This window comes from Mustela putorius, unplaced genomic scaffold (genome assembly GCF_011764305.1).
Source record: "Mustela putorius furo isolate JIRA1106 unplaced genomic scaffold, ASM1176430v1.1 tig00000095_pilon_pilon_pilon, whole genome shotgun sequence".
In the NCBI taxonomy this organism is placed as follows: Eukaryota; Metazoa; Chordata; class Mammalia; order Carnivora; family Mustelidae; genus Mustela; species Mustela putorius.
Window position 1 is genome coordinate 26,803,837 of NW_025421280.1, and position 24,693 is coordinate 26,828,529.

At 55.4% G+C, this 24,693-nt stretch overlaps 1 protein-coding gene across 9 annotated transcripts in view; it reads right to left on the reverse strand.

Annotated features, from left to right (window-relative positions):
* CRTC1 (CREB regulated transcription coactivator 1) overlaps positions 1-24,693 on the reverse strand; it is a 78,066-nt gene that overhangs the window by 12,315 nt on the left and 41,058 nt on the right. For 5 of the 9 annotated variants that reach the window (XM_045081392.1, XM_013060613.2, XM_013060611.2 and 2 more), the window contains exons 2-11: positions 21,659-21,775; positions 20,380-20,427; positions 18,701-18,838; positions 17,641-17,702; positions 15,811-15,905; positions 13,522-13,607; positions 9,150-9,190; positions 8,441-8,661; positions 3,428-3,561; positions 646-957 (exon numbers count right to left, since the gene is read on the reverse strand). In XM_045081392.1, coding sequence (XP_044937327.1) covers positions 646-957; positions 3,428-3,561; positions 8,441-8,661; positions 9,150-9,190; positions 13,522-13,607; positions 15,811-15,905; positions 17,641-17,702; positions 18,701-18,838; positions 20,380-20,427; positions 21,659-21,775 — 1,254 coding nt within the window. The remainder of the gene's footprint in view (positions 1-645; positions 958-3,427; positions 3,562-8,440; positions 8,662-9,149; positions 9,191-13,521; positions 13,608-15,810; positions 15,906-17,640; positions 17,703-18,700; positions 18,839-20,379; positions 20,428-21,658; positions 21,776-24,693) is intronic. The other 4 variants (XM_013060612.2, XM_013060615.2, XM_004760923.3 and 1 more) reach the window with 2 other exon arrangements.

A 24,693-nucleotide genomic window follows, 5' to 3' on the forward strand; every position in this document is an offset into this window, starting at 1 on the left:
GTGGTCCCTATTCCTTGGATATGGCCAAAGATTAGCCCCTTGACACCAGGGCAAAAGCCAGAACAAGAAGCTTTGGGGGTGCAGAGGTCAAAACCTAGCACCCATTTCCCTGAGCCCAGACCCAGGCCCAGGCCCGTGGGCTACCCTGCACCTCTGGGCCCCTGCACCATGCTGCTTAAACCACAGGGGAGCTTTATCCCTTCTCCTCCAAGTTCCCCCTGTGCCTCAGGCTCCCAGAATCTGTCCCCAGGCCCTAAGAGCTCTGCGTCCTCCCCGCCTCCAAGGAGCCATTTCAGGTGGGAAAGCTTGAAGCACTGGGCTTCAAGGACCATGGGGGGGGAGCCTTGGCAGCCAGACACAGGTGGCCCATCTCGAGTGAAGTTTGGGTCAAATGATCCCTGCTTGTATCTCAGCCTCCCCATCTATACACATGAGATGACGACCTCAGCCCAGCAGTATCTGCTTCAGCCCTGACCCCTGGCCAAGTTGGCCTTGAAGTGGAACCTTGAGGAAGCTTCAGCCAGATGCCTGAGTGTCTCTGGGTCTTGGGAGCCCAGTGGGGGCCCCCACAGCCTCTGGGATACTCCTACATGAGCCCCCCCAACCGCCCCAGCAAGGCCCCTCAAAACCCCATCCTGGGCTTACCGAGGTAATGTCGATCCCCATTGGTGGCTGGCCTGGGTTCTCTGGGGGGGACTGGGGGAGAGAGGACGGTACCGTGACCGCGAGTGGGGGCAGCTGGGGCCCCCGCGTCAAGCTGGCACTTGGCATCAGGGGGCCGCCTGGGGGGAGGCCGACGGGCACCTGCGGGGGTGGCGGGGGTGGCTGCTGTTGGGACGCGGGTGGCGGCGGTGGAGGGGGCTGGGGCTGCGGCGGCGGCGGCTGCTGGGAGCCTGCTTGGGTGAAGAAGGCGTAGGGCAGCTGCTGCTCCAGAGACAGGGCATCCATGGCCACAGCCTGGGGGAAGAGGAGGGCATCAGGGGGGAGGCCACGAGACAGGAGGGGCCAGGCTGGGAATACCTGGTCCCTGGGAACACCCCATGCTTGACATGCTCACCAAAGATGTCACAGGTAAACAAAGGGACATCCAGAGCCTGGACTGGGAAAGCACAGGCTGAGAGAGGGCAGACCTTGCCCAGGGTCACAGAGGGTTAGGCTACAGCTGGATGGGGCCTGGACTTCTAATCCAGCTGTAAGTGCTCTGCTCCCAATGAGCCTTTCCTCCAGCTGTGCCCCACACGGAAAGGTGGGCACCCCCTTCTGTACCTACTCAGGCTCAGAAGGTCCCTGGTGGGTGACCCTGTTGGGACCCCTCTCACTCTGGAGAGCTTTTTCTGTATCTTTACTTAACAAACTTCTATTGCTTTACTCAATCAAAAAACAAAACAAAACAAAACACCAAAAATATTATCTTTCAGGGATTAAAAAAATGGACAAATTCCTAGAAAAACACAAACTATCAAACTTATTCAAGAAAAAAATGGAAAATCTGAATAGACCTACACCAAGAAAGGAGACTAAATCAATAATCAAAAACCTCCCAAGGGAAGATATTTGCAAATGACATATCTGATAAAGGGTTAGTTTCCGAAACACAGGAAGAATTTACAAAACTCAACACCCAAGAAATGAATAATCTAATTAAAAAATGGGCGGAAGACATGAATAGACATTTTTCCAAAAAAGACATAGAGATGACAACTGACACGTTAAAAGACGCTCAACATCACTCACCATCAAGGAAATGCAAATCACAGCTACAGTGAGGTATCACCTCACCCCTGTGACGATGGCTAAAGTCAATGACACAAGCAGCAACAGGGGTTGGTGAGGACGTGGAGAGGGGAGCCCTGCACTGTTGGTGGGGATGCAAACTGGGGCAGCCACCATGGAAAACAGTGTGGAGGTTTCTCAGGAAGTTCAAAACAGAGCTACCCTACCATCCAGCAACTGCACTACTAGGGATTTACCCAAAGATACACCAAAACACTTATTCAAAGGGATACATGCACCCCAGTGCTTATGGCAGTATTACCTACAAGAGCTGAATCATGGAAGCAGCTCGAGTGTCCACTGATTGATAAATGGGTAAAGGAGGTGTGGTATATAAACAATGGAATATTATTCGGCCATTAAAAAAAGTTGAAATCTTGCCATTTGCAACAACATGGGTGGACCTAGAGACTGTAATGCTAAGCGAAATTAGTCAATCAGAGAAAGACAAATACCCCATGATCTCACTCATCCGTGTAATTTAAGAAACAGAACAAGCAAGCAAGAGAGAGAAAGAGAGAGCCAGACAGACAAACCAAGAAAACAGACTCCACTACAGACAATAAGCTACTGGTTACCAGAGGTGGAGGTAGGTGGGGGAATGGGAGAAACAGGTGACGGGGATTAAGGAGGCACGTGTTGTGATGGGCACAGGGTGATGTGTGGAAGTGATGAATCACTGTACTGCACACTTGAAACGACTACAACACGGTATGCTCCCTAACTGGAATTTAAATGAAAACTTCAAAAAGAAAAACCCTCCCCATAAGGATAAGCTCAGACCAGTGGCTTTGCTGGTGAATTCTACTAAATATTTAAAGAGTTTACAACACCAGTGCTTTTCAAACACTTCCCCCACCCCAAAAAGGAAAAAAACAGATGAAGAGGGAACACTTCCTAACTTGTTTTGTGGGCATAAACTAAGTAAAAAAGAATCAAATTGCTGAAATCAAAAATGAAAGTGGGAATATTACTATAGACTTCAGAAAAGTGATTATGAGTGCTATGAATGATCGTATGCCAGCACAATGGATAACCTAGATGAAAGGTTATCCTTTCATCCTGAACACACACGAGCTACCAAAAAAGCAAATGAAACAAAATTACGGTAAACTGAAACAAAAAACAAAACAAACAAAAAGCTTTCTAGGGGTGCCTGGGTGGCTCAGTTGGTTAAGCGTCTGCTTTCGACTAGGGTCGTGATCCCGGAAGTTCTGGGATCGAGTCCTGCATCGAGCTCCTTCCTCGGCAGGGAGCCTGCTTCTCCCTCTGTTTGCCGCTCCCCACTGCTTGTGTGTGCTCCCTCTGACAAATACATAAATAAAATCTTTAAAAAAATGTTTAACAAAATAACTCTAAACTTTTATTTCAGAGAATTTCAACTAGATCCTCAAGGGAAAGTAGCACAATGAAGAATGCTCAGTCACACGAATCCGCCCGTGACAGGTATGGGAGGTTCCAGGACAAGAAAACACACACAGAAAACACACAGGCCAGAAAACACTCCCATTTCCGTGTGTTTGAAAATCTTACAAACAGCCAAAAGCATTGGGAACCTTTGTCTTCAGGAGTCTATGACCCCCAGGGAGGATGGGGAGGTCTCCCAGAGAGGTAGAGCTGGCCACACCTCCCCCACCCCACCAGGCCCTCACACCTGAGTGATGGGTGACAGCTGGGAGAGGGTGGATGACACCTGCTGGGCCTGCTGCCTCCTCGCCTCTGTGTTCAGGGACAACGGGCTGACGCCAGCCGGGCGGTGCTGCGGTGAGGAGCCTGGTGTGCTCATCCCTGAAAGGGAGGACAGGAGAGAAGGGCGGGCATGACTCTAGCCTCCAGAGGGCCGCTCAAACACCACGATCACTGCTAAGAACAGCCCAATCAATCAGACAAAATCTACTGTGTCCTTATCACCAAACCCAGGGTGCCCCCTCCAAGGCCCCAGACTAGTGTGGGCTCTGTTCTCCTTCCTGACCTATCCCCATGTTGGTCAACACTCTCCCACTGATCCTACCATCCCTCCAAGAGGGGTGTGATCCACAGGCCCTGCCAATCAGCACTTCCCTGCTTCTGGACCACATGATTGGCTCCCAGATGGACATGTTACCAGACTGGCCCAATGAGAGCCTGCCCTGGGACTTTTGATGAACTCTAAGGAGTGACATCTGGAGCTGTGTAGGAAGGGGCATCACATGGCTGCAAGTGGAAGAGCCAGCAGGAGAATCAGGTGCTGAGGGGTAGAGGCAGCACCTGAGCCCTGCATCCGGCCTAACTGGAGCTTCCTGGTTTGGGGAGATAATCAGTGCCCTTTTTTGCCTACACTGGCTTGGGGGTGGGTTAGCTTCAAGAAAGCTGCTCCTGGGTGTGCCTGGGTGGCTCAGTCAGTTAAGCGTCTGCCTTTGGCTCAGGTCATGCATGATCCCAGGATCCTAGGATCTGGCCCAAGTCAGGCTCCCTGCTCAGCTGGGAGTCTGCTTCTCCCTCTGCCCCCGCTTCCCTCCCTGGCTAGTGTGTGTGCGCTTGCTCTCAAATAAATAAAATACCTAAAAAGAAAAAGAAAAAAGAAAGCTGGTCCTGTCCAGAGGCTGCAGTTTCTCTAAAGCCCCATGCTCTCCTTATCCTCCTCCAACAAAACTGTACCTTCCTATAACTGCTCCTTTGGCCCCTCCCCCCACACCTCTCCACCTTCTGTGCTCCCCATGCTGAACCACCAGTCCTGCTGGAAACTCAATCACTCTCTACCTTCTTACAATACCTACGTTCCTGATTGAGCTCCGTCAGGAAGGCTCCGTGTTGAACTTTCCCTCACCCTGCGCCCCTCCCCCAGCAATCCTATCCCTGGATGCGTCTGTCATGAAGGAGCTGAGGTCAAGTTCAGTGTGGCAGCAGTTGGGGCCTGCCCCATCCTGGGGCACTGTGCCAGGGAGGCAACAGGCCTCCTGATGATGCCTAGGAGAGCCCTGGGGGCTTGGCTTGATCTCCCAGACTTGGTGTCCTTATCCTTGAGATGGAGATGGTAACAGCCACCCTCAAGAGTTCACTGTGAGGCTCCTGGTGAGGCTGGGAGCAAGCTCAGAAGACAGTCCAGCCTGCAGTTAAGGCCAATGCAGGGGCCTGACTCACCCAGGGTGGCTGGGCCCAACCTGCCAAGGGCATCAGATCAACCTGGTTCCAGCAGGTGAGAGAGCGGGCTCCCAGGTCAGTGGGAGCACACCCAGCATGCACCGAGGGGAGAGGATGGGCAGCCTTCCCTCTACCCAAGGAGGCTGCTCACTGTGCAAGGCAAGCCTGGTCACGCCTGCACTTCCCCTCAGTCGCCCTGGCAGCTCCACTCAGCCGTGCATCGCAGGAGGGCCTGGCACCTCGGAGGGCTCCTAAGGCAGAGCCCCAGTTTCCAGGTTATGCACAGACCTTGGGCCCCAGAATTATGCTGCTGCACGCACAGCATGGACAGGAAGCCTGAGTAGGCAGAGTCCAGGAGATATCTGGTAGGAAGACATTCAGATCAGGCCCACAGGCTGCTCCTTCTCTGAGCATCCACGGCCCTTATGTCCCCAGGCTGAGAACACACTACACCCAGGGAGCAGTGATGTCAGGACCCAGTAGCAGCAGAAGCAAAGGCCAGGAGAGACAGGGTCAGGGGAGCAACAGGGGCTGGGGGCAAACCGGACCATCTCAAGGCACAGAACCTCGACCCACCACTGCTGGGCCTTCCAATTCTTCAAGAGAAGCCAGAAATCCCAAGTCTTAACATGTACTTAGTCCTGATTTTTACATGTTGATTCAGACATCACGCACGCAACCACAGGCCAGACAAAATACACTGGCAGGCTGCATCTGTGCTTGCGCTGCCAGCCTCTGTCTATCCAGAATACAAGGGGGTTTTTAATCCTCTGCTGGGCTGCAGGGTGAGCTCCTGGTCTCACACTGGGAGGGCCACCACCCTGGGAGAGGCCAGTTGGGCCAGGAGGGTGGACAGACGCCTTGCTGTTGAATTCCTTTTGGCAACCTGGATCACCTTTGGGAAAAGGAGTGAGGCCAGCTGGAAGGGAAGTCTGGGGCGGGCAGGGAGAGCTGCCAGGGGAGGGCAAGCCAGGTGGCAGGGGCCCAGCCTCAGGCACGCAAGCCTTGTGTGCGGGGCCGGCAGGCCTCGGAGCTGTGCCAGGAAGGAGGACCCGGGCCTGCCCTCCTCCGGGTTCTGGCCGACGACCAGGAAAACGACCTCAGCAAATATTCAAGAGGACGAGAGGGGCCGCTGTCTCCCTGGCGGCGGACACCTCCCATTTTTCTTTGAGGGGCTCACGTTCTGACTGGCGGGTGGGCTAGTGGGGGGGGGGGGGTGATCTCCACGTGTGCCAGGGGCCGGCGGCTCGGCCTGATTTAAAATGCGCCCAGAAAGTGAAGCCCCTGCCAGGCGAGCTGCTCGAGCGGCAGGTTCGCAAACAACCGAACACATGTCAGACATTACTGGGCTGACGCTCCCAGCCAGGCGGGCCAGGGTCTGGGCCCCAAACTCGGGGTCTGCGCTTGTTCCCGCGTCTATGGCTTTCACATGTGTTGTGTTTTCCTGTGCTTGTTTAGACTCGGCGTGGGCCGGAGGTGCACAGCTCCCGGGCGGGTGCTGGGGGCTGCCAAGGACCCTCTGGAGGAGGGGGTAGTGCTCTAGAGGCCACGGCGAGACGTGAGGAGAAAGACGGGGGGCCAGGAAACAGCGGTATCTGCACAAGGGGCCCCCCACCGGCATCCCCAGAGCCAACCTTCTGATTTCTTGCTTCGTGCAGGCCTGTGTGGGTGCTGCCTGCCCACCCACCTCTCAGGAGGCCGTCAGTCCCAGGCTCTCCTGTATTTGCTCATTTTGTCTTCTAGGCCTTCCTGGGGCTGGGGGGAGTACAGCAGGGGCTAGTGCCCTCTGCCTAGTGGCTGAACCTGGGTGGGCACGGGGCCAGGGGTGCACAAGCAGGAACAAAGCCTCAGTGTTAGGCCAGGGTCTTGCTCCCCTTTGTACTGTGCCAGCTTCTATGTTCTTGTCTAGAATCCTAGGAACACCTACATTATTCTTGGCACCCCTGCCCTGACTTTTGCCCCATCAGCACCAAAGCCAGGAATGACTCTAGGCTCCTCAAGTCCTCTGCTCCCCATACTGACCCAGCTCCCAAGCCAGCCAACTTCACCTGGAAGTCTCTCTAGAACGTCTGATGGGGCCCTGCCCTGGCACTGCCACCCCTCCCGATAGCCCGTTCTCCCTGCGGAGCCAGAAGGGCTGTAGCAGATGTGAACTGGAGCACGTGGTTCTCCCAGACGAAACCCCGCATGGTGCTGCCCATCACACCTGGGGCAGAGGTGTGACACGCAGATGGATGGGATGAGCACTGGCTTCCAGGCGGGACAGAGGGCACAGCAACGTTGTGCTCGCACTGGCTGCCAAGTCCTGACATGTGCGGACTCACAGAGGGGTCCCCCCATAGCCCATCCTGCCTGTCCCGCCACAAGGCTGTTGGGGCTGCCTTATCTCCTCCCTGGATGCAAACCCACACATCCCACAGTCCACATGGGTGCAGAATGACAGCAGGAACTTGGGGACAGCGGAGTCTTAGTGGGGACACAGGAGAGCTCGGCCTGAGCAAAGGAGTGACTCAAGAGCAACAGGTGAATGCAGAAAAGCAGTGCCGAGTGAGACCGGGGATAAGGCTGTGTGGGCAGGGGACCAAGATGGCTCACCAAGAAGAGGAGGTATAAGTGGGGATGGAGTGGGTGAGGGGCTCTGCAGCCACCTGGAGGAAGAGGAGGACTGTGGGAGAGGGGCAGCATGTGTCAAGGCCCTGCTTGGCTGGACAGAAGATGGTGTAGGCAACAGAGGTAGGGGTGGGGGCGGAGACCAAGTTGGAGGGTGAACTGGACTTCCTAGGCCCCAGGGGTCTCGGGTTTTCATTGGGAGGTAGATGAGGACCCGTGCAAGGTGCTGAGCAGACAAGAGTCACAAAGGGATTCTGGGTAAGAAGAGGATGGGGTTCGGATGGAGGGCAGACAGGTGGAGGCCATGCAAGGTGGAGGAGCTCCAGGTTGGGCTGGGTCCTTAATGGTGGGGCTAAGGGGATGCATCCACAGGTCAGGGCAGGCAAGAGAAGAAGGCAAGCCACTGGGAAACAGAGCTGCTCATCCCTAGGGGAGGAGCACTAGGGCAGCACCGGAAGCTATGAGGAAGGTGATGGGCCCATGGGATGTCCCCATGGACATGGCCTGGGCTGGAGTGTCCCAAGCAGGGGACACCGTCAGCCACTGGGCAAGAGGGAGTGTGGACGGAGCAGGTCAGGCCTGGTACCGTCCCTCCATGAAGAGCTGAGGACAAGGAGAGGCAGGGGAAAAGCCCGGTATACCCCACAAGTGAAACCCTTGGGGGCTCCCCTCCTAGAATGTTCTGGACTCACCCAGTTTCCCCTCAGAACCACTGTCTGATCCCTGGGGACACTGGGAGTTTTCCCACCTCCAGGTTGTGTGCCCTCCACCTGGGATGCCTTCCCAGGCAGTACTGGGAAATGCCCAGCCCCTGGGATAGGTTCTAGCTCCCACCTGGTACCCGGCATTCTGGAGGGCACCTTGCCAAATCATCATTCCGCTAGTTGCTGCGCTCTGCCGGGGAAGGCAATCCTGCCCCCGCCTGGCCTGGCCTTACCCTGGCTGGCGCCGCCGATGCCCAGATGAGTCAGGTTGGCTGCGAGGTTGCCGGTGCTGCTGGAGCTGCTGAGCGCGGGGAAGGTGGGCTCCTCAGGGTCCAGCGGGGTCGGGAGGGGGGAGGGGAAGTGTATGTTGGTCAGGTCGGGCAGGGAGCCCCCTGTGTTGTGGGTGGCAGGGATCAGGGCTGTAGTGTTTTCCTGGTCAGCGGATGGAAAGATGCTGGGGGGAAGGCCAGACAGAGGGGGGGAGGTGAGCTCTCGCCCCGGCCCATTCTCCCCCAAGAGCTGTGGTGGGGGGTGAGGGGGTGGGTGGGGGGAGACTGGCCCAAAAACATCAGGAGGCAGAGAATGGTACCCTGGGATCAGGTGCTGCCATGTTTGGCCCACACCTCCAGTGGGACCTTGGGAAACAACCTATCTACGCAGGAGAGGGGGCTGGGGTGAGGGTCCTCCTGGCCTGGGACAGGCTGGGGCTGACAAGCGCGCCAGCTGAGGCTGAGTGGAGGCGAGAGAGGGCTCAGTCCCTGCATGCAGGGACGGGAAGGAGGGCCCCTTCTTCCCCCACCCAGTGAGGGTTGTTAGACAGCCGCCAGCGCGGGGCAGTCCTCTTATAGGACTTGTAGCCTCCTGAGCAGACGGGAAGCCCGGGGTTCATCGGAGCAGCCCCACCAGCCCTGGGCATGCAGGGAGAGCCCTGCTGACACTTACTTGATCCCGGGGACCTCGCAGGACTTGGGCCTGGACCCCGCCTGAAAGAAAAGACAATAGAGGATGAGTGGGCCTCCTCACGCACCGTGGCTCCTTGGGGCGCAGCTGACCATGCCAGCAAGAGGGGAAGTTTATAAGGTCCCACGATGTCTCACAAACCAGAACTAGGCAGCCTCAAAGCCAAGGGGCCTGTCCTGGACGTGTGCAGGGGCAAAAGCAAGAGTCATACGCAGAGGAGTCTCTACCGCTCCCACCACCAGCACCTGCCCTTGGGGGCAACAGGCACATCCTAGCCTAGCTCCGCCTGCCCCTAAGGTGGGGGCAGCGGACAGAGGTGACGAGGTCCCTTGTCAGAACAGACATTTGAGGGAGAACGTGCCTTGTCTACTCTACACCTGAAAACCCCAGGGCCATGCCACAGGGGTCAGACACCAGCTCAGCGATGGCACCACTGGAAACCCAGGTGCCCAAGGCTGGTCCCCCATTCCATTCCTAGATCAGAGCGGTAGAGCTCCTGGGGAGAGCGGGACAGCACAACAAACACACAGAGGGTGCTGCCCACGCCCCTAATGGACTCACTTACCAGTGGTCCCCCAGTTCTGGCTCTCACAGGGACCCATGGAGCCCACGTCCCACCACCTGAGGACGAAGGTCGAAGACTCTGGCTGCCCTGTGGGCTGGGGAGGAGTCCCAGGGAAAGCCCGCTGGCAGCAAGGCCCTGGTTTCTCGCCCTCGAGCTGGGGCCACTAGGTCACCTGAGAACTACAGGCTCTAGGCAGAGATCCTAGACTCTCATTCAAGGACAAAGGAGAGAACTCTTCAGACAGCAGCAGACGTGACTGGACAGAGCCCCGAGTGCTGATGTGAGGGCTCCAGCTGTGTCACATTCCCTAATTCCCCATCCGCCTCAAAGGCCCTCAGGCTGATGTGTTCTTTGGGGATTATCAGCTAGAAGAAGGTGGGTGCACTAGTGGGGGCCTGGGCTGGCAGCCTCTATGCGCAGGCCCAGCATGTATGGGGTGGGGGGAGGCTGGGGGCAGGTGGCGGGGGTGTGCCAGCAGTGATTGGGGATCCTGAGGGGTGGTGTGCGACCAGGAGGGTTAAGCCTCTGCAGAGTATGCCAGAGGAACGGGTTTCTACTTGGCCATGGGCTCCTTAATTCTGTGAGTAAACACTCACTTCATTACCGGATTTTTGCAAAGCATGAAGACAATGACTTTCTAAAGAATCTTTTCAAAAGCATTCCCATGAACATTATGGAGATAACAGCAGATTTCTAAACAGTATTAAAAACTCACCCATCATTGCCTGCCCCCCCCAACGCCACCCCACTCCCAGTGACTCCAATGGAATCCCTTTGCCGACATCCTTCAGAACGCATCTGCGCACGAGGCAGTTAAAAGCTGGGCCACGATGTTGAGGTCTGCTACCCTCTCCGCACGCCCAGGATGTCAAGTGTGTTTCCACCGACACTCGCCGCTTTCGCTTGAGGGCTCAGTGGCACACTGAACACTCGGAAGGATCCTGATGTCTGTCCTTACCCACCTCTCTGCAACCACAATTCTGTCGGGGTTGGTAGAATTCTTTTTGAGTTATTTTCTTCCCTGAACATGTCAAAAATCACACGTGTTCTCTATCTAAAACTGGAAGATGTAGACAGGGATAAGGGCTGCCGGTGGCGCCCACACCTGCCACTGGAGAGGACACTGCCCCCCTCCCCGCCCCCACACCGTGCACATCTCCCCAGGCATCTGTGTGTAGACGGTGTATCTGGGAGATACGCTGGTTCTGTTCCAGACCCACCCCAATAAGATAAGTATCACAGCGAAGTAAGACAAGTGAATTTTTTGGTTTCCTGGTGCATATAAAAGTTATGTTCACCCTCTCCTGCAGTGGTTAAGTATGTGACAGCACTATATCTGAAAAAACTTATGAAAAAAAAAAAAAAAAACCAAACTTATGTACCTTAATTAAATATGCTGAGCATTTATCTGAGCTTTCAGCGAGTTGTAATCATGAATCAAACATCACACAACAAATACAGTGACGAGAACAGGGGTACCCGGGGGGCTCAATTGGTTAAAACGCACCTGCCTTCAGCTCAGATCCGGCATCCTGCTCAGCACGGAGTCTGCTTTTCTCTCTTTCTCCCTCTGCCCCTCCTCACCATCCATTCCCCCCATCTCTCTCTCTCTGTCTCTCTAATAGATTAAAAAAAATCTGGGACGCCTGGGTGGCTCAGTCAGCTAAGCCGCCGCCTTTGGCTCAGGTCATGATCCCAGGGTCCTGGGATCCAGTCCCGCATCGGGCTCCTTCCTCAGTGGGGAGCCTGCTTCTCTCCCTGCCTCTGCCTGCCACTCTGCCTGCTTGTGTTCTCCCTCTCTTTGACAAATAAAAAAATAAAATCTTTTTTTGAAAAATCTTTAAAAATAATAATGAAAACACGTGAACTACCATGAGAATTACCAGAATGTGACCCAGAGACACAAAGTGAGAAAATTGCTGTTGGAAAAATGGTGCCGATGTTCTTGTTCAACACAAGGTTGCCACAAACCTTCCACTGGTAAAAAAAAACACAGCACAGTAAAGAAAAGTGCAATAAAATGAGGTGTGCCTGTCCATTTCTAAGTGTTGTACACCTTTCCAAATAGCTTTATCCCGTTCTTTCCACACAACAGTATTATAAGAAGCATCACTCATGCCTCCAAAATTCCATCAGAAATCCTAACTCCAGGGGCGAATGGTGGCTCAGTCGGTTAAACGTCCTATTCTTTCTTTTTTTAAGATTTATTTATTTTTAAGAGAGGGGGTGCCTGGGTTGCTCAGTGGGTTAAGCCTCTGCCTTTGGCTCAGGTCATAATCTCAGGGTCCTGGAATCAAGCCCTGCATCAGGCTCCCTGCTCAGTGTGAAGCCTGATTCTCCCTTTCCCACTCCCTCTGCTCTCACTGTCATTCTCTCTCTGTCAAATAGATAGATAAAATCTTAAAAAAAAAAAAAAAAAGAAAGAAAGAAAGAAAAAGAAAAAAACAGAGAGAGAGAGAGGGAAAGAGAACATGAGCAGGGAGATGAGAGGGAGAAGCAGACTCCTCAGCTAAGCAGGGAGCCTGACACGGGGCTCAATCCCTGGCCCCTGGTATTGAGACCTGAGCCAAAGGCAGTCACTTAACAGACTGAGCCACCTAGGCATCCCTAATGTCTGACTCCAGGTCTTGATCTCAGGGTCATAAGTTCAAGCCCTGCACTGGGCTCCATGCTGGGCAGGGAGCCTACTTAAAAAACAAAATCTCTACTCCACATATGTGGAACTTTCCACAAGGGACAAAGGATAATTTCATTATAAATCCCCTACTGTTGAACATTCAGGTTGTTTCCAGTTTATTCCAAAAGCTCTAACACGCCTTTGAGGAACACATCGGTTTGCTCATTTGTCACCTCCCTACGATTCCCTGAAGGGGATGAGCAATTCATGTTGCTTCCCCATTCACCACAACTTGACCAGCAATGGGTTTTAGTTCTTTTTTTTTTTAATATTCAAAATAGCTCTCTTTTTAAGTGTACCTTGTTCTATGCAAATTCTTTGAAATCTGTATTCATGGCACAAATTCTATCTTACCGCTAGACATTTTATAGGTTGAACTTCAGAAATTTGTTTCTGGACCTGGAAATAATACAGAAATCCCAACTCAATTGGAAATTCCAAGTAGACTTTGTAATCTAATAAACGTTGTAGTTACTGTGCAGATGAATAAAAGTTTTAAGGATGACCATCAACATTTATAAACATTGATGATGACCCAATATTAGGGGTTAGTAGGAACATCACAGGCTCAGAATTAGGAGGTACAAGTTCTAAACCCTGAGTATCTTCATAGCCTTGGACAAGTCACTTAACCTCCATAGCTTTGACTTCTTTTTTTTTTTTGAGCTATAGCAGACCTATAACATTGTATTAGTTTCAGGTCACACGATGGTTCGCTAGCTGTATGTACTGTGAAGTGGTCACCACAGTAAGTCTAGTTCACAGCCAATACCATACACAGAAATCCGGAATGCTTCATGAATTTGCACGTCATTCTTGGGCACTCTGGGCATTTTTGGGGAGCGGCCACGCTGAGCTCTGAACCACTGCACTTTTAGTACACACTCCACTATGGCAAACATGGGTTTTCATTTTTCACCGCTTCTGCCAGCCTGACAGGTCTGCCATTCATGTTAAAAGGGCCTATATGACTGGTCAAATCTGTGTGAAGGTTACACTTGAGGGAAGGCAAAACTTCCCCAATAGGCTAATTCTCCACCTTGGGCCAGGCTACACTTAAAAAAAAGATCAAGAAGGAAAATCATTTCTAAAAGCCCTTAGGACTCTCTTACCTTCTTGGTGTCCCATGCTTGCTTAGAAAGATTCTTATCTGTCTCCGACGTGGTCTCCTCCATTCCTGGAACTGTTAATAGTAAGACTGGGGGTGGGGTGGGGAGAGAAGGATGATCACAACCTTTTCACTCTGAAGCTATGTGGCACCAAGGGGGGAGCTGCCCCGACATATACAATCATGACTGTGACACCAGTGTAACTGCCCCAACAGTAACTTCTGGGGACTGCACTCAAGTACAAAAAATGGTTTCATGCAAGGCAAGAGGAAGGACAGTTAAAAAAAATAAATAAGTGGGGGTGCCTGGGTGGCTCAGTCAGGTGACGGTCTGGCTCAGGTCATGATCTCATGATCTCAGTCATGGGATACAGCCCCACATCTGGCTCTGTACTCAGTGGGGAGTCTGCTTGGGATTCTCTATCCCCCTCTCCTTCTGCCCCCCCCCCCGCTTAAGCATGAGCATGCTCTCTCTCTCTCTCTCAAATAGGTAAATCTAGTAAATAAATAAATAAATAAATAAATAAATAAATAAATAAACTAGAGACCCTGTGACTTAAAAAGAAATGAAAATAGGAGCTCTGGAGCTGAGGACATGTATTACTTCTGCCTCCCATGGGACTGATACAGGCTTTGGAGGTCTCAGGCTGCAGAGAACAGCAGAGAAATTCTTCCAGACTCTTGCCCCACCTGCCACCTTGTGGTCACCTGTCTCCCAGCCCATGATGCTCAGTGTCAGCCTGAGGTTGACTGATCCACTCATTGTAGCTGCAGCCTCGCAAATTAGTTGCAATGCCAGCCAGCCCCACAGGAGGAGAGGAGGGGAGGAAAGGTCTGAGGGACTGGATGGGCATCATTTAAGGCCCTGGAACCAGCTATGCCTGAAGGCCCCTTTCTTTGGACCTTTTGGTTAAGGTGAGATTAAACATTTTCTTTATGAGACCCAGTTTCTTTATGCCTCTTGGAGGTTCAGTCTTTCGCTTGCAATAGAGCTACACTGAACACAGCCAGATGGGTCACCTCCTCCTCCTTCAAACCCAAAGAGAGCAGCTGTGACGGGTGGGAGGGCAGCCAGGCTAACTCCTCACCCTGTCACTGCTTGGGTCCCTTCCAGAGAAACGGGAGCAGGTGACATGTCTCCCCTCTCTCCACCCCGAGGACAGCTGGACTCTGCACTATCAAGGGCCCCTGCATTGCAACTCCCTTCCATGGTCACAGAGTCCCAAGGGATAATGACATTTGCCTTGGAAAGCCTACCTTGAAAGTCTCACTTTCCTGGGGAGCCCATCAAGGAGACGGCCCCCTCAGAATGGCTCCTAACATTGGGAACAGGAGGGCAGCATCTGGCGCCCTGTTCTCTTCACCCCCAGGACACCTGGAATTCCTGCTTTCAGTACGGAGCCCATTCTTTCTGCAATCTCACCTTCACTGTCTGATGAGCGGGGATCCCGGGACGATGGCACATGCAAAGACCCCCGCCCCTCAAGGGGTGAAGATCTGCTTGATAATCCTCATTCTACCAGCAGAATCTCCCTTGTATGTTCACACATTCACACAGTGCAATGCTACCCAAAAAACTGGGAAGTGTTCGGACCTTAACGGCATGTGATTAACTGGGCAGATCAAGCCTGGGTGGGGATTCTTGCAGCCTCACAGCACTGTGCTCCCCTCTCTGGGCAACACTGCCCAATTTTTAAGATGGCATGCACCCTCCCAGAAGATCCCAGGGACACTGTCCCTGTGCCCAGCTCTGGGGAGGGGCTGAGGGCCTGGGTACAGATCTGCCCTAGCTACTGGTACACAGAGCCCAGAGAGGAGAGTAGGGAAGAGGTGGGAAAGGACTGGCCCCATTTCAACCCACAGGAGGCAGAATGGGCCCAGAGACTGTGAACCAGGAGGGTTCTGAGCTGCAGAGCCAGGAAGTGGTACAGCATGAAGCCCTGACTTGAACTGCACCTAAAGCAGACATCTAGGTCTAGACTGCTTGGTCATGAGCTGATAAATGCCTCCTTTTGGTGGGGCTGGCTGTCCTCTACAACCAAAAGAACTGGCAAGGCCCGCATACTGTATGGCCATGCCCTGAATCCATGAATGGAAGCCAATGAGTCTTTGCAGGGGCAGTTTTCTCCGCCCAGAAAACTCCTATGCACTCCTCAAAACCCAACTCAAGCAGCACCATTTCTGAACATGTTCAAGCCTCTCCCCTTGTCCCATACCACCCACTGACTCTTCCCTGGCAGGTCTCTCCACCTATAAGCTTGTGACCTCTGGGAGCCCACGTGCCTGCTAATACCTCTTTTCTGGTGTGCGTCCTGGGACCCGCCTGTGAAGGGCTCTGGTTGGGTGGGTGTCATTGTGCTCTGGTGCAGGGCAGAGTCAGAATTGGTCCTGAGAAGAAGAGAGAGACAGTGAGGCTTGGCCCCAACGGGGATAAAGGGATAGTCCTGGCCCCACTCTATCCAAGATATGCTCATGGGACAGGGTGAGAATGGTGAGTGGTATTTGGGAGCTGTTAAACCTGCATAAAACCACAGGCACACTTTTCTCAAAAGAACCACAGCAGTGACCCTGATTTTCATCTACAAAGACTGCTGAAGACAAAAAGCTACAGTAGAAATGCCCCTCCATTCCCACCAGCCCCTCCCCACTACCACCCTTCTGTGGGCTTCTCAGCTTTGAGGGAAACACTGGTGCCTTCCTCCTGAAACTCTCTGGAGAAGGGGCCCCACGGTCCCACAATGGCCCAGCTCTGGGAGTACAAGGCCCATCACTGTGTCCCCTTCTGGTGACAAACACCAGTGGGCAACTGTGCCACCCCAGGATGCTCAGTTGCAAACCAGGTGTAATAAGCAAAAAGGAGAGGCAGCAATAGGAGGCTCAGAGAACAACCCAGAAAGAATGCAGCCCCTGGGGAGGGGGTGTGGCATGAGAGCTGCTAGCTCTGCCTTCTGCACCAGGGATGGGGTAACTCAGTGTACTCCCAGCTGCATATGCCTGGAGGGATGGTCCCCAGAAGAGCCCCTTGGGTACCCAGAAAACTGTGGGCACCCAAGGGGAGCTGGGCAGGTCCAGCCACACGGCTGGCAATCTGGGGATGAAAGAGCAGCATGAATCCAAAAGGGACATCCTAGCTACAGAGAGTGACATGGAGGAAACTCAGTTCAAGGAGAAGAGCAGTTTACAAAGGATTGGGCCAGCTGACCTCTGACCCTGGGGCCATACAAGCAATGAGAAGCTGGTCCGGATCCCGGCTCCCCCCCAATCAGCTGTGTGTCCTTGAGTAAGTCTCCTGACCTCTCTGTGCTCACTTTCCTTATATCTAAAACGTGGAGAATAAAAGCACCGACTCCACAAAGCTCCACAAAGCTCTGTGCATTTTGTATCAGTTAATAACTATGATGGTTAAAACTGATATACGATACATGCCCAGGAGTTTAATTACATTACTGAATGATACATCATATAAATTATATTTCATACATACACATGGGTTTTTTTAAATAACTTTCAGTCTTCGGTGAAATCACCTACATATTTTTTTATGTGTGGTAAAATAAATATAACATACAATTTACCATTTTAACCATTTTTAAGTATACACTTCCATGATATAAGCATATTCACACTGGTGCACAATCATCCCACTATTTGCTGTGGGCATTAACACTAACTATATTATTGTTATTCTAAATCTTTGTAGATGATGGCACTATAGACTTTTTCCCCCTTCTAGGTACACTTATGTGTATTCCTAAACTTCTGCTAATAAATATAGAATACTTATATAATCACATTTTCAGTGACTGTTCAGCAATATGAGAAACCACTCATAATATAACATTAAATGGAAAAAGGCAAGTTACAAGACTAAATATCCAACCTAATCGCAACTCTGTCTATAAAAGAAAAAAAAAAGTCATGGAAAAAGAAAAAAAAATCCCTGGAAGACTCCAAAGCTATGACCTTGGTATTACAAGGATAGAGCTGATTTCTAGAAACTTCTGAAGACTTCTTAGCTTTGTCATTTTAAAGTAACTGCATATTGGTTTTCCAAGCACAAGCATGATGTAAGTTTGTTTTTGTTTCCAACAAGAGGGCTGAGGGCCGGTTCTGGGTCACTGACCTTCTCCAGCTGGTGTCCGCGGGCGGCGAGAGGTACACGGTGCCGTACGGGCAGCTGTCCGCTTGAGTGTGAGTTAAGGGGACAGCACTGTTGGCTCAGGCCCCACCCCAAGCCCCAGGAACCTCGTGGCCAGGCTGCTGGGAGCCTGCAAACAGCTGGGGCTGCAGGGCGGGGACCTTTCCTGCCTGGCTGCGAGCAGCCCCCGGGGTTCGGCCCTGTCCACCTAGCACTCAGCACTCACCCCCTGCAAGCACACGTGCGGGCTGCGCCCCTTCCAAGAGGGGCCTCGGCTGAGAAACTGGGGCCCGTGGGGGGCAGTGGGGAGTTTCATTCAGCTGACCTGGGTCTTGACTCTTAATTCTAGGCTGACAGGGTGGCTCCTGGGGCCCGAGGGCTCTGTCTGGGGCCTAGCTGGTCCGGCTGCCCCAGCCACGGAAATGAGAAGTGGGAAATGACAGGCTTCTCTGTTCTCAAATGCTTGGGGTGGGGGGTGCATGTCCCAAGAGCAGCCGCTCAGACTCTGGTGATGGGGGGAGGGGTGTGTGCTGGCTGGCCAAGCACCAAGGGGCGGCCAAGTCTGGAGGTGGGGGAGAAACTCTTGATGATCTCTGTTTGGCCAAGGTGCAGAGGAGAATTCTGTCTTCAGATGGAGCCTCCCTTGGATATGTCTGGGTCTGGTTCAGACCCCCCTCGGCTCGGCTGCCTCGGCTGGGCTGCCCTCTGCACGGCCCCAACATGTGGACACCCTGTCACAGTCTTTCTGGGTTCCACTGCCCAGCCAGGTGTCCAACACAGTGTGGGTCCGACCTTACCTTCCCCAACCCTCTCCGCAGCCTGCACACCCCAGCAGCCCGGGGCCTCAGTCCCATGGGCCCCGGCCCTAGCCCAAGGCCCTTTGGCTAGCCACACCGCTTCTGCCAGGGTTGCCCCACAAGTGCACCCTCCCCAGGGCTGCCCGGAGCCCCGGAGCACAGGGGGAGCCCTTATTCAGCTCAGTCAGCTAGACTCCGGGTCCTGCAGTCACCAGTAGCCCCCCTCCCGTCCTCCGGGTAAAAGATATCTGCCGTCCGTGTTTGTCCACTGACAAGGGCCGGCGATGTGGCGAGCCCAGCCGGCCACGCTCTCGGTACACTCTGTCCACCAGCCCGTGGTGCCGGGTGGTTCGGCTGGTGTCCAGGCCCGAGGACTGGAAGGGTGTCTGGGCGAGGCGGGGTGGGGAGGTGGGGAGAAGGAGACCAGAAAAGAGAGAGAAACCCAAACAGTTATCAGCCATGGCCTGAGACCCAACCCAGCTCTGCCCCCAGAATGTGACCACAGGGCCCCCCAATCCTGAGTTACCCTTTGTCACCATTCTATAGCCCAGACAGGCTTCCTCCTACAGCCAGGGCCCCCAGCCTCTGAGTGCTGCCGGGGTAGGGGCGAGCTGGGGATCCTGGGCGCCGGGCGGCAGGCGTGCAGTGCGGCTGGCATGCACGGGCCAGGCAGGGCAGCGCAAGCTTGGGGCCCGGTGCCGGCTGGGGTGCCAGGGGTGCAGACGGCCCAAGCGCCCCCCAGCCTCGCCAGGTGCAGACAGGCCTCTGCCTTCTCTCTCTGGGCCTGGCTGGCCTCCTCTCCCCACCTACGTCATCCCTGGAGGGGCCTGCCAAAAGACAGCCCCCAGGGCTTCCAGCTGAGGACGTCAAGGGGCCCACCTGGCCAAGTGCTGACTCCCCAGAGGCTCCTAACTGAGCCCTGGCCGGTCTTGATTGAGATGAGCTCCCCACACCCTCCCCCACCACCTCATCCCTCCACCATGGGAGCCAAGTGCAAGCACTTTCCAGAGCCCTGGCCCGAGGCTGGGCCGGAAGGGGCTTCCTTCCAGCACCTGGGGCTGGCACGAGGCCTCCAGCCAGACCTTGCTCCCTCTCCTAGCTCCATGCCCCTGGGGCCCCTGGGAGTCTGCTCCCTGCCTGCCCTGGGGCTCTGGACCCCTCAGGCCCCTTGCCATCTGACTGGGGTGAGACTGGCAACCTTAGCCAGCTCTGGAGGCAGCCAGTACCCCCGCCCCGCCATCTGGCCCTCGAGCCCTTCTGCCTTCTCTGGGCAGTCAGGCAAAAGCAATTTCCTTCCGGAAGACTGTCACTGGCTAGAAACACTGCTCTTCCCTACCCGTCCGAACGCCTGGGCCAGTGTTCAGGGCTGACAGCTCTCCCTGGAGTCTGGGGCCCCCTGTTTCTCCCTGACCCAGAAAGAATCCTGCCAGCTTGGGTCTTTCTGCACTTTTGCCTCCGAAAGGCCTTGGGCCTGGAGACTTCAGAGACTGAGGGAAGGTGGGAACCTTGCCATCCAGGCACAAACAACGGAGGGCAGGGGCTGCTCATCACCTCCCAGAGACGCCTAGAAGGCTGGGGGGAAAACCAAGGCAGCTGAAGCAGAGCCAGAGGCAGAGAGAAGCTCGGGCCCGGCCACAGCCCGGCTCACCAGGCCGCACCTGGGACCCACACACACACATGTGCATGTGTCACAGGGACGAACCATGCAGCATTGATGCCCATGCTCGGATCCTCCAGGCGGGGGCCTCGCCCTCGTGACGCAACCACGCACGCTCCCCCACACAGGGCAGGGGAAGGTGCAGCGTGGGTCCACTTCTTTTGGCAGACAGGACACTTCCCACCAGGCCACTGGGGTAGCCACACAGGGATACCCAGCACCCGCACACGTGCCAGGGACGCCAAGGCCTCAGCCCAGGGGCTCATTTACCAGAGAGACAGGAGCCGCCGCCAGGGCCTCCCCCAGATATCCGCTGGGCTGAAAATGCAAAGAACCGAGACTTTGAGACACTCCTGCCTCGTCCGGCCCCCCAGCGGGATGCCCAACAGGCCCCAGTGCACCCTTGGCCCAAGGAGGCTCTATGCCGGCACTAGCCATGGCCGTACTCGGGGGCTGCCCAGAGAGATGCTCCCCTTGAGGGAGAGGGAGATGGGGGAAACAGAGGAAGGGGAGAGGCAGGAAGAGGGGAGAAAAACACAAACTAGGAAGGGCCTTGACAAAGAGGTCAGACTCGTGGAGCACACTCAGGATCGGCACAACGGCCCCATGTGTCTGCTCCTGCAAGGGGGCCCTCTGAGGAGGGCCATGCTCCGAGAAGCCCGGGGGACATAGGGCTGAGCCAGGTGTACCCCGAGCCAGCTTAGGGGACCCCAGGCCAGTGCCCTGCTGCATTCCAGCAGTAGTGTGGGAGGAGGAGAAACTGGGGAGTGACTCAGGTGGGTGGGGTTAGGACTAAGCTCCATGCGGGACAGGCTGGGCTCCACCTGGCCTGTCAACACATGGATAGACATGGCTATTTCTGAGGCCCTGTCCCAACAAAGGGGCAGGTGTGTGGCCGTCTGGTGGACCTGTCCCTACAGAGCCCAGACAAGCTAGGGGTGGCCCCAGCTCCGGGCCCCGCTCCCAGGCCCACCTCACCCCTGCTTCCATCTGCAGACCAGGGTCAGGGCACAGTCTGGGGTAAGAGGCCAGTCCTGCACCCAGGTGGTGGGCCTTATCTCTCATTATTTATGATAAGGACATGCACGGCGGCTGTGTGGCCTGCGGGAGCCGTGTTGTGTGCGTCCCTGCCAAGAAACGTTTGCAGACAAGTGGGGTCAGGCCACAGGGCCTCCTTCTGAGAATTGCTGGGCTTGCGGATTAGTGAGGCAGGATGGAGCCAAGCCCCAGAGGCCCCGAGCGGTTCCCGATGCCGCACAGCCGGCCAACAGGTGTAGCGGCTGCCGAAACGCTCTTGGGCCAGACCACAGCCTCGCTGCGGGCTCTGCTGACAGAGGACAGGCAGGGGGATCCAGGGAAGGCCTGGCCAAGCTGTCCCAGGGACAGGAAAAGAGTAGGTGGGGGCGGGGGAGGCGAGCTGCACCAATTATTTGGTGACCCCAGCTCTCCGCAGCAGCCGACACACATGCTGGCTCGCTCCCTCTGTGGCCAGGGTGGGGCCTGGATACAATGTGCACCAGGTGGGAGGCTGTAGTGGGCAAGGGCTCACCTGGAAGGGCAGATCCACGGTGCCACTCCCGATCTGGTTCACGTTGGGCAGGGACCCACCGTAGTACTGGCCCCGGCTTGGGCCCAGCTGCAGGTACTGAGACTTCTGGAGCTGGAGCTGTAAGAGAAGCTGGCAGCTGCAACGCAGGCCCGACGCCTTCCTGAGCACATCATGAAGAGTGCCACCCCAGGGGGGCGCCCAGAAAGGTACCAAGCGATGGGGATGATGGCACCAGTCACAGAGGGTATGGGACCCTGTGACTCACATACTCAAAAGAGCCCCATGTCTCTCCACCCCAAAGAGCAGAACCAGAAACCCACAGTGCCCCCAGGCAGCTCTCCCCAGGCAAGGCAGCAGGCCCTGAGGGGGCTGCCTCCATGAACTCGGGGAGCCTTGCTGGTTCCCGTGCATCGTTTGTGAACGAGCAAGACAGTATCAGATAGACCTGGAGCCCAGAGCCCGTGGAGAAGGCCCCTCACCCACGCAGGGGAGCCATTTCTTTCCACAGCTAAAGACTGTGTTCCCGGGGCAGAGGCCAGACATCAGAAGCTGACACCAGGACACACGAGGAATTGTCTTTCCAATGGCCTGAAGCAGAGGGGCTGGCTCAGAAGCCCAGGGCTACCTTTCAAAGCACAGGGTGTATGACCCCACCAGCCACACACATGGGGCAAGCAGGGCGGCCATATCCCGCCCAAGTGGTAAGGGGTCCTGCCCAAGCCCCCAGACTCCTTCTGCCTCTCTTGCTGGCCTCCCTGGAGCTGGGCGCAGCGGAGGGCCTTCATCTGGGATGGCTGGATGCCTGCATGGGCCTCCCCCCGTCATTCACATAAGGATCTGTCCCACTGGGCCACACCTAAGACCCAGGAGCCCAGCTCTCTGACTGGCCGGCTGCCTTGAGGTGAGGCTGGGACCTCTCCTTCTCTCCCTCGAATAGCTGATTCCACTTTCCTGGGTCCCTGGTGTAGTCAGCACCACTCGTGACCTGCAGGGCTGATGGTCCACGACACCTGTCCTGCTCCCTTGGGAGGCAGGCGTCGTGTCCGAGAGGTGGTGGCCAGGCACTCAGGGAGGGTGGGCGTCCGCTCTGGCCCTGGCCAGGGCGGTTGCTAGGGTCGATACTGTGTACACAACAAGGCCGGCTCACGTTCCCTCACAAACAGCTCCTGGCAGCGCTCCGTGAGCTGGCTGCCCGCGCCGCCCCACTCTCCCACGCCGGCCCCTGCTTCCTGGGGGGGCCCAGGATACTGGAGGGGGAAGTGAGACTCGGGAACTGGCTGCCTGCCCAGTAGAGTACCTCACCCAGGTAAACAGCTGTTTCCTGTGAGCGACAGTGGAGTCAGGAGGGAGACTGACCCCATTCCATCCTTCGCGGGTGGTTCTTGGGGTCTGCGGGGCCCAGCCCAGGATCGGTCTCCAATGGCTAGAGACCTCACTGTAAATACCCCACTGTGTCCCTCCTACCCTATAGTCATGAGAGATGAAATAGGCCAGCCTCCGGCCACAGGCAGGGGGAGACCAAGCAGGGTAGGGCCCTCACCCCTGCCTGGGCACGAGTCACCTCAGACCCAAGACACCCACAGGCTTGTGTCTGAGGCTTGTGACAGAAGCCTGCCTTGCAGCCAACCCTCAAGAACCATGTGCCCCACCCCCCCACTGCCCTTCATGGCCTCGGTTTCCCCCTCCATTAGTCCAGAAGTGGGTAGGGACGCCTGGCATGTGGCACATGAAGTGCTTACAAAACAAGTATTTTTGTCAGAGGCTGAACTGCCAGCTCAGGGAGCCCCAGCATCCTGCCCAAGCGCTCCACAGAGCCGCCATGTTCCAGGCCAGAGAGAGCCTGGTGTTGGGGATGATCTATAGGACCGGGGACTGACAGGAAGCCCACGCTCGCACACTGCTGGGACACCAGCCCTCCCAGGCCCCACCTCTGCCCCCTTCTTTCTAGCAACGACCTCCCACCCGCCTCCCTGTTTTGCTCCAGGACTGTCAGGCTTTGGAGCACAGCCTCTGGGTTTGGAGTGGGAGGTGTGTGGGGCCCTGCACTTCTTTGGGGCACCCGGTGCCTGTCCCCCACAGGAAAGTGTCCACCTGGCCTGGAGAGGTCTGGTCTTTGTCCCCAGTGCCTGAGAGGTGGAAGCCCTCTGGACATTCTGCCTGACAAGACTCTCTTTGTCTGCCTGCACTCTCAGGCCACACTGGGTGGTCTATGCCAACAGTGTGATTTAGGGGAGGGGTCTTGGGCCACGTGGAATCAGCTCGCCCCCTGTAGGGCTAGAGAGGCAGTCAGCCAGGTCCATGTAAGTCCCAGTAAAAAGCCAGGACCCCGAGGCTCAGGGAGCATCCCTGGATGGCAATACACCATGTGTGTGGCCACAAGGGGTACTGGGAGAACTGAAAGCTGTCCACACGACTCCACAGACGGGGGACACCCGGAAGCTCATGCACAGAACTCTTCAGGATGCCACCCAGACACCCCTTCCCTTTGCCGTTGAAACCTGTGTCCTTTCGCTTGTAATAAACCCTAAGTGTGAGCATTTAACAGCTTCCGCGAATCCTGTGTCCCTCAAGTGACCTGCTGACCTGAGTGTGATCTTGGGGCTCCCCCCCAATGTTGCAGGAGCTGACTGCCCTCCCAGCCTTGGCCAGGAAGTCCCAGAAGCTGGGAAATGAGGTGAGAAGATGCCAGCTGGGGCCCTGCCCAAGAACCTGCTGCCTGGGAAGGAAGGACAGCAGAATGACATCACGAGGCAGGACCTGATGAGCTAAAGGTTGAAGCTCGAGCCTCTCGCTATTGCCAAGCCACAGCCCCTTGTGCATCCTTCCAGCCAGCAGTCCTCACTCTGTGTCCCCCCCAAATGGCACTTGCCCTTAGTGGGACACAAGCCTCGCCAACAGAGCTCCATAAACCCAGCATCCAAGCCAGGGCATGTCACTCAGCAGCACCTGCTCGTGGAACAAATACACGTGTGCACACCTGAGTAAGGGAATGACTGAATACCGCTGTTCCTGCTCTCGAGGGCCGACATTCACAA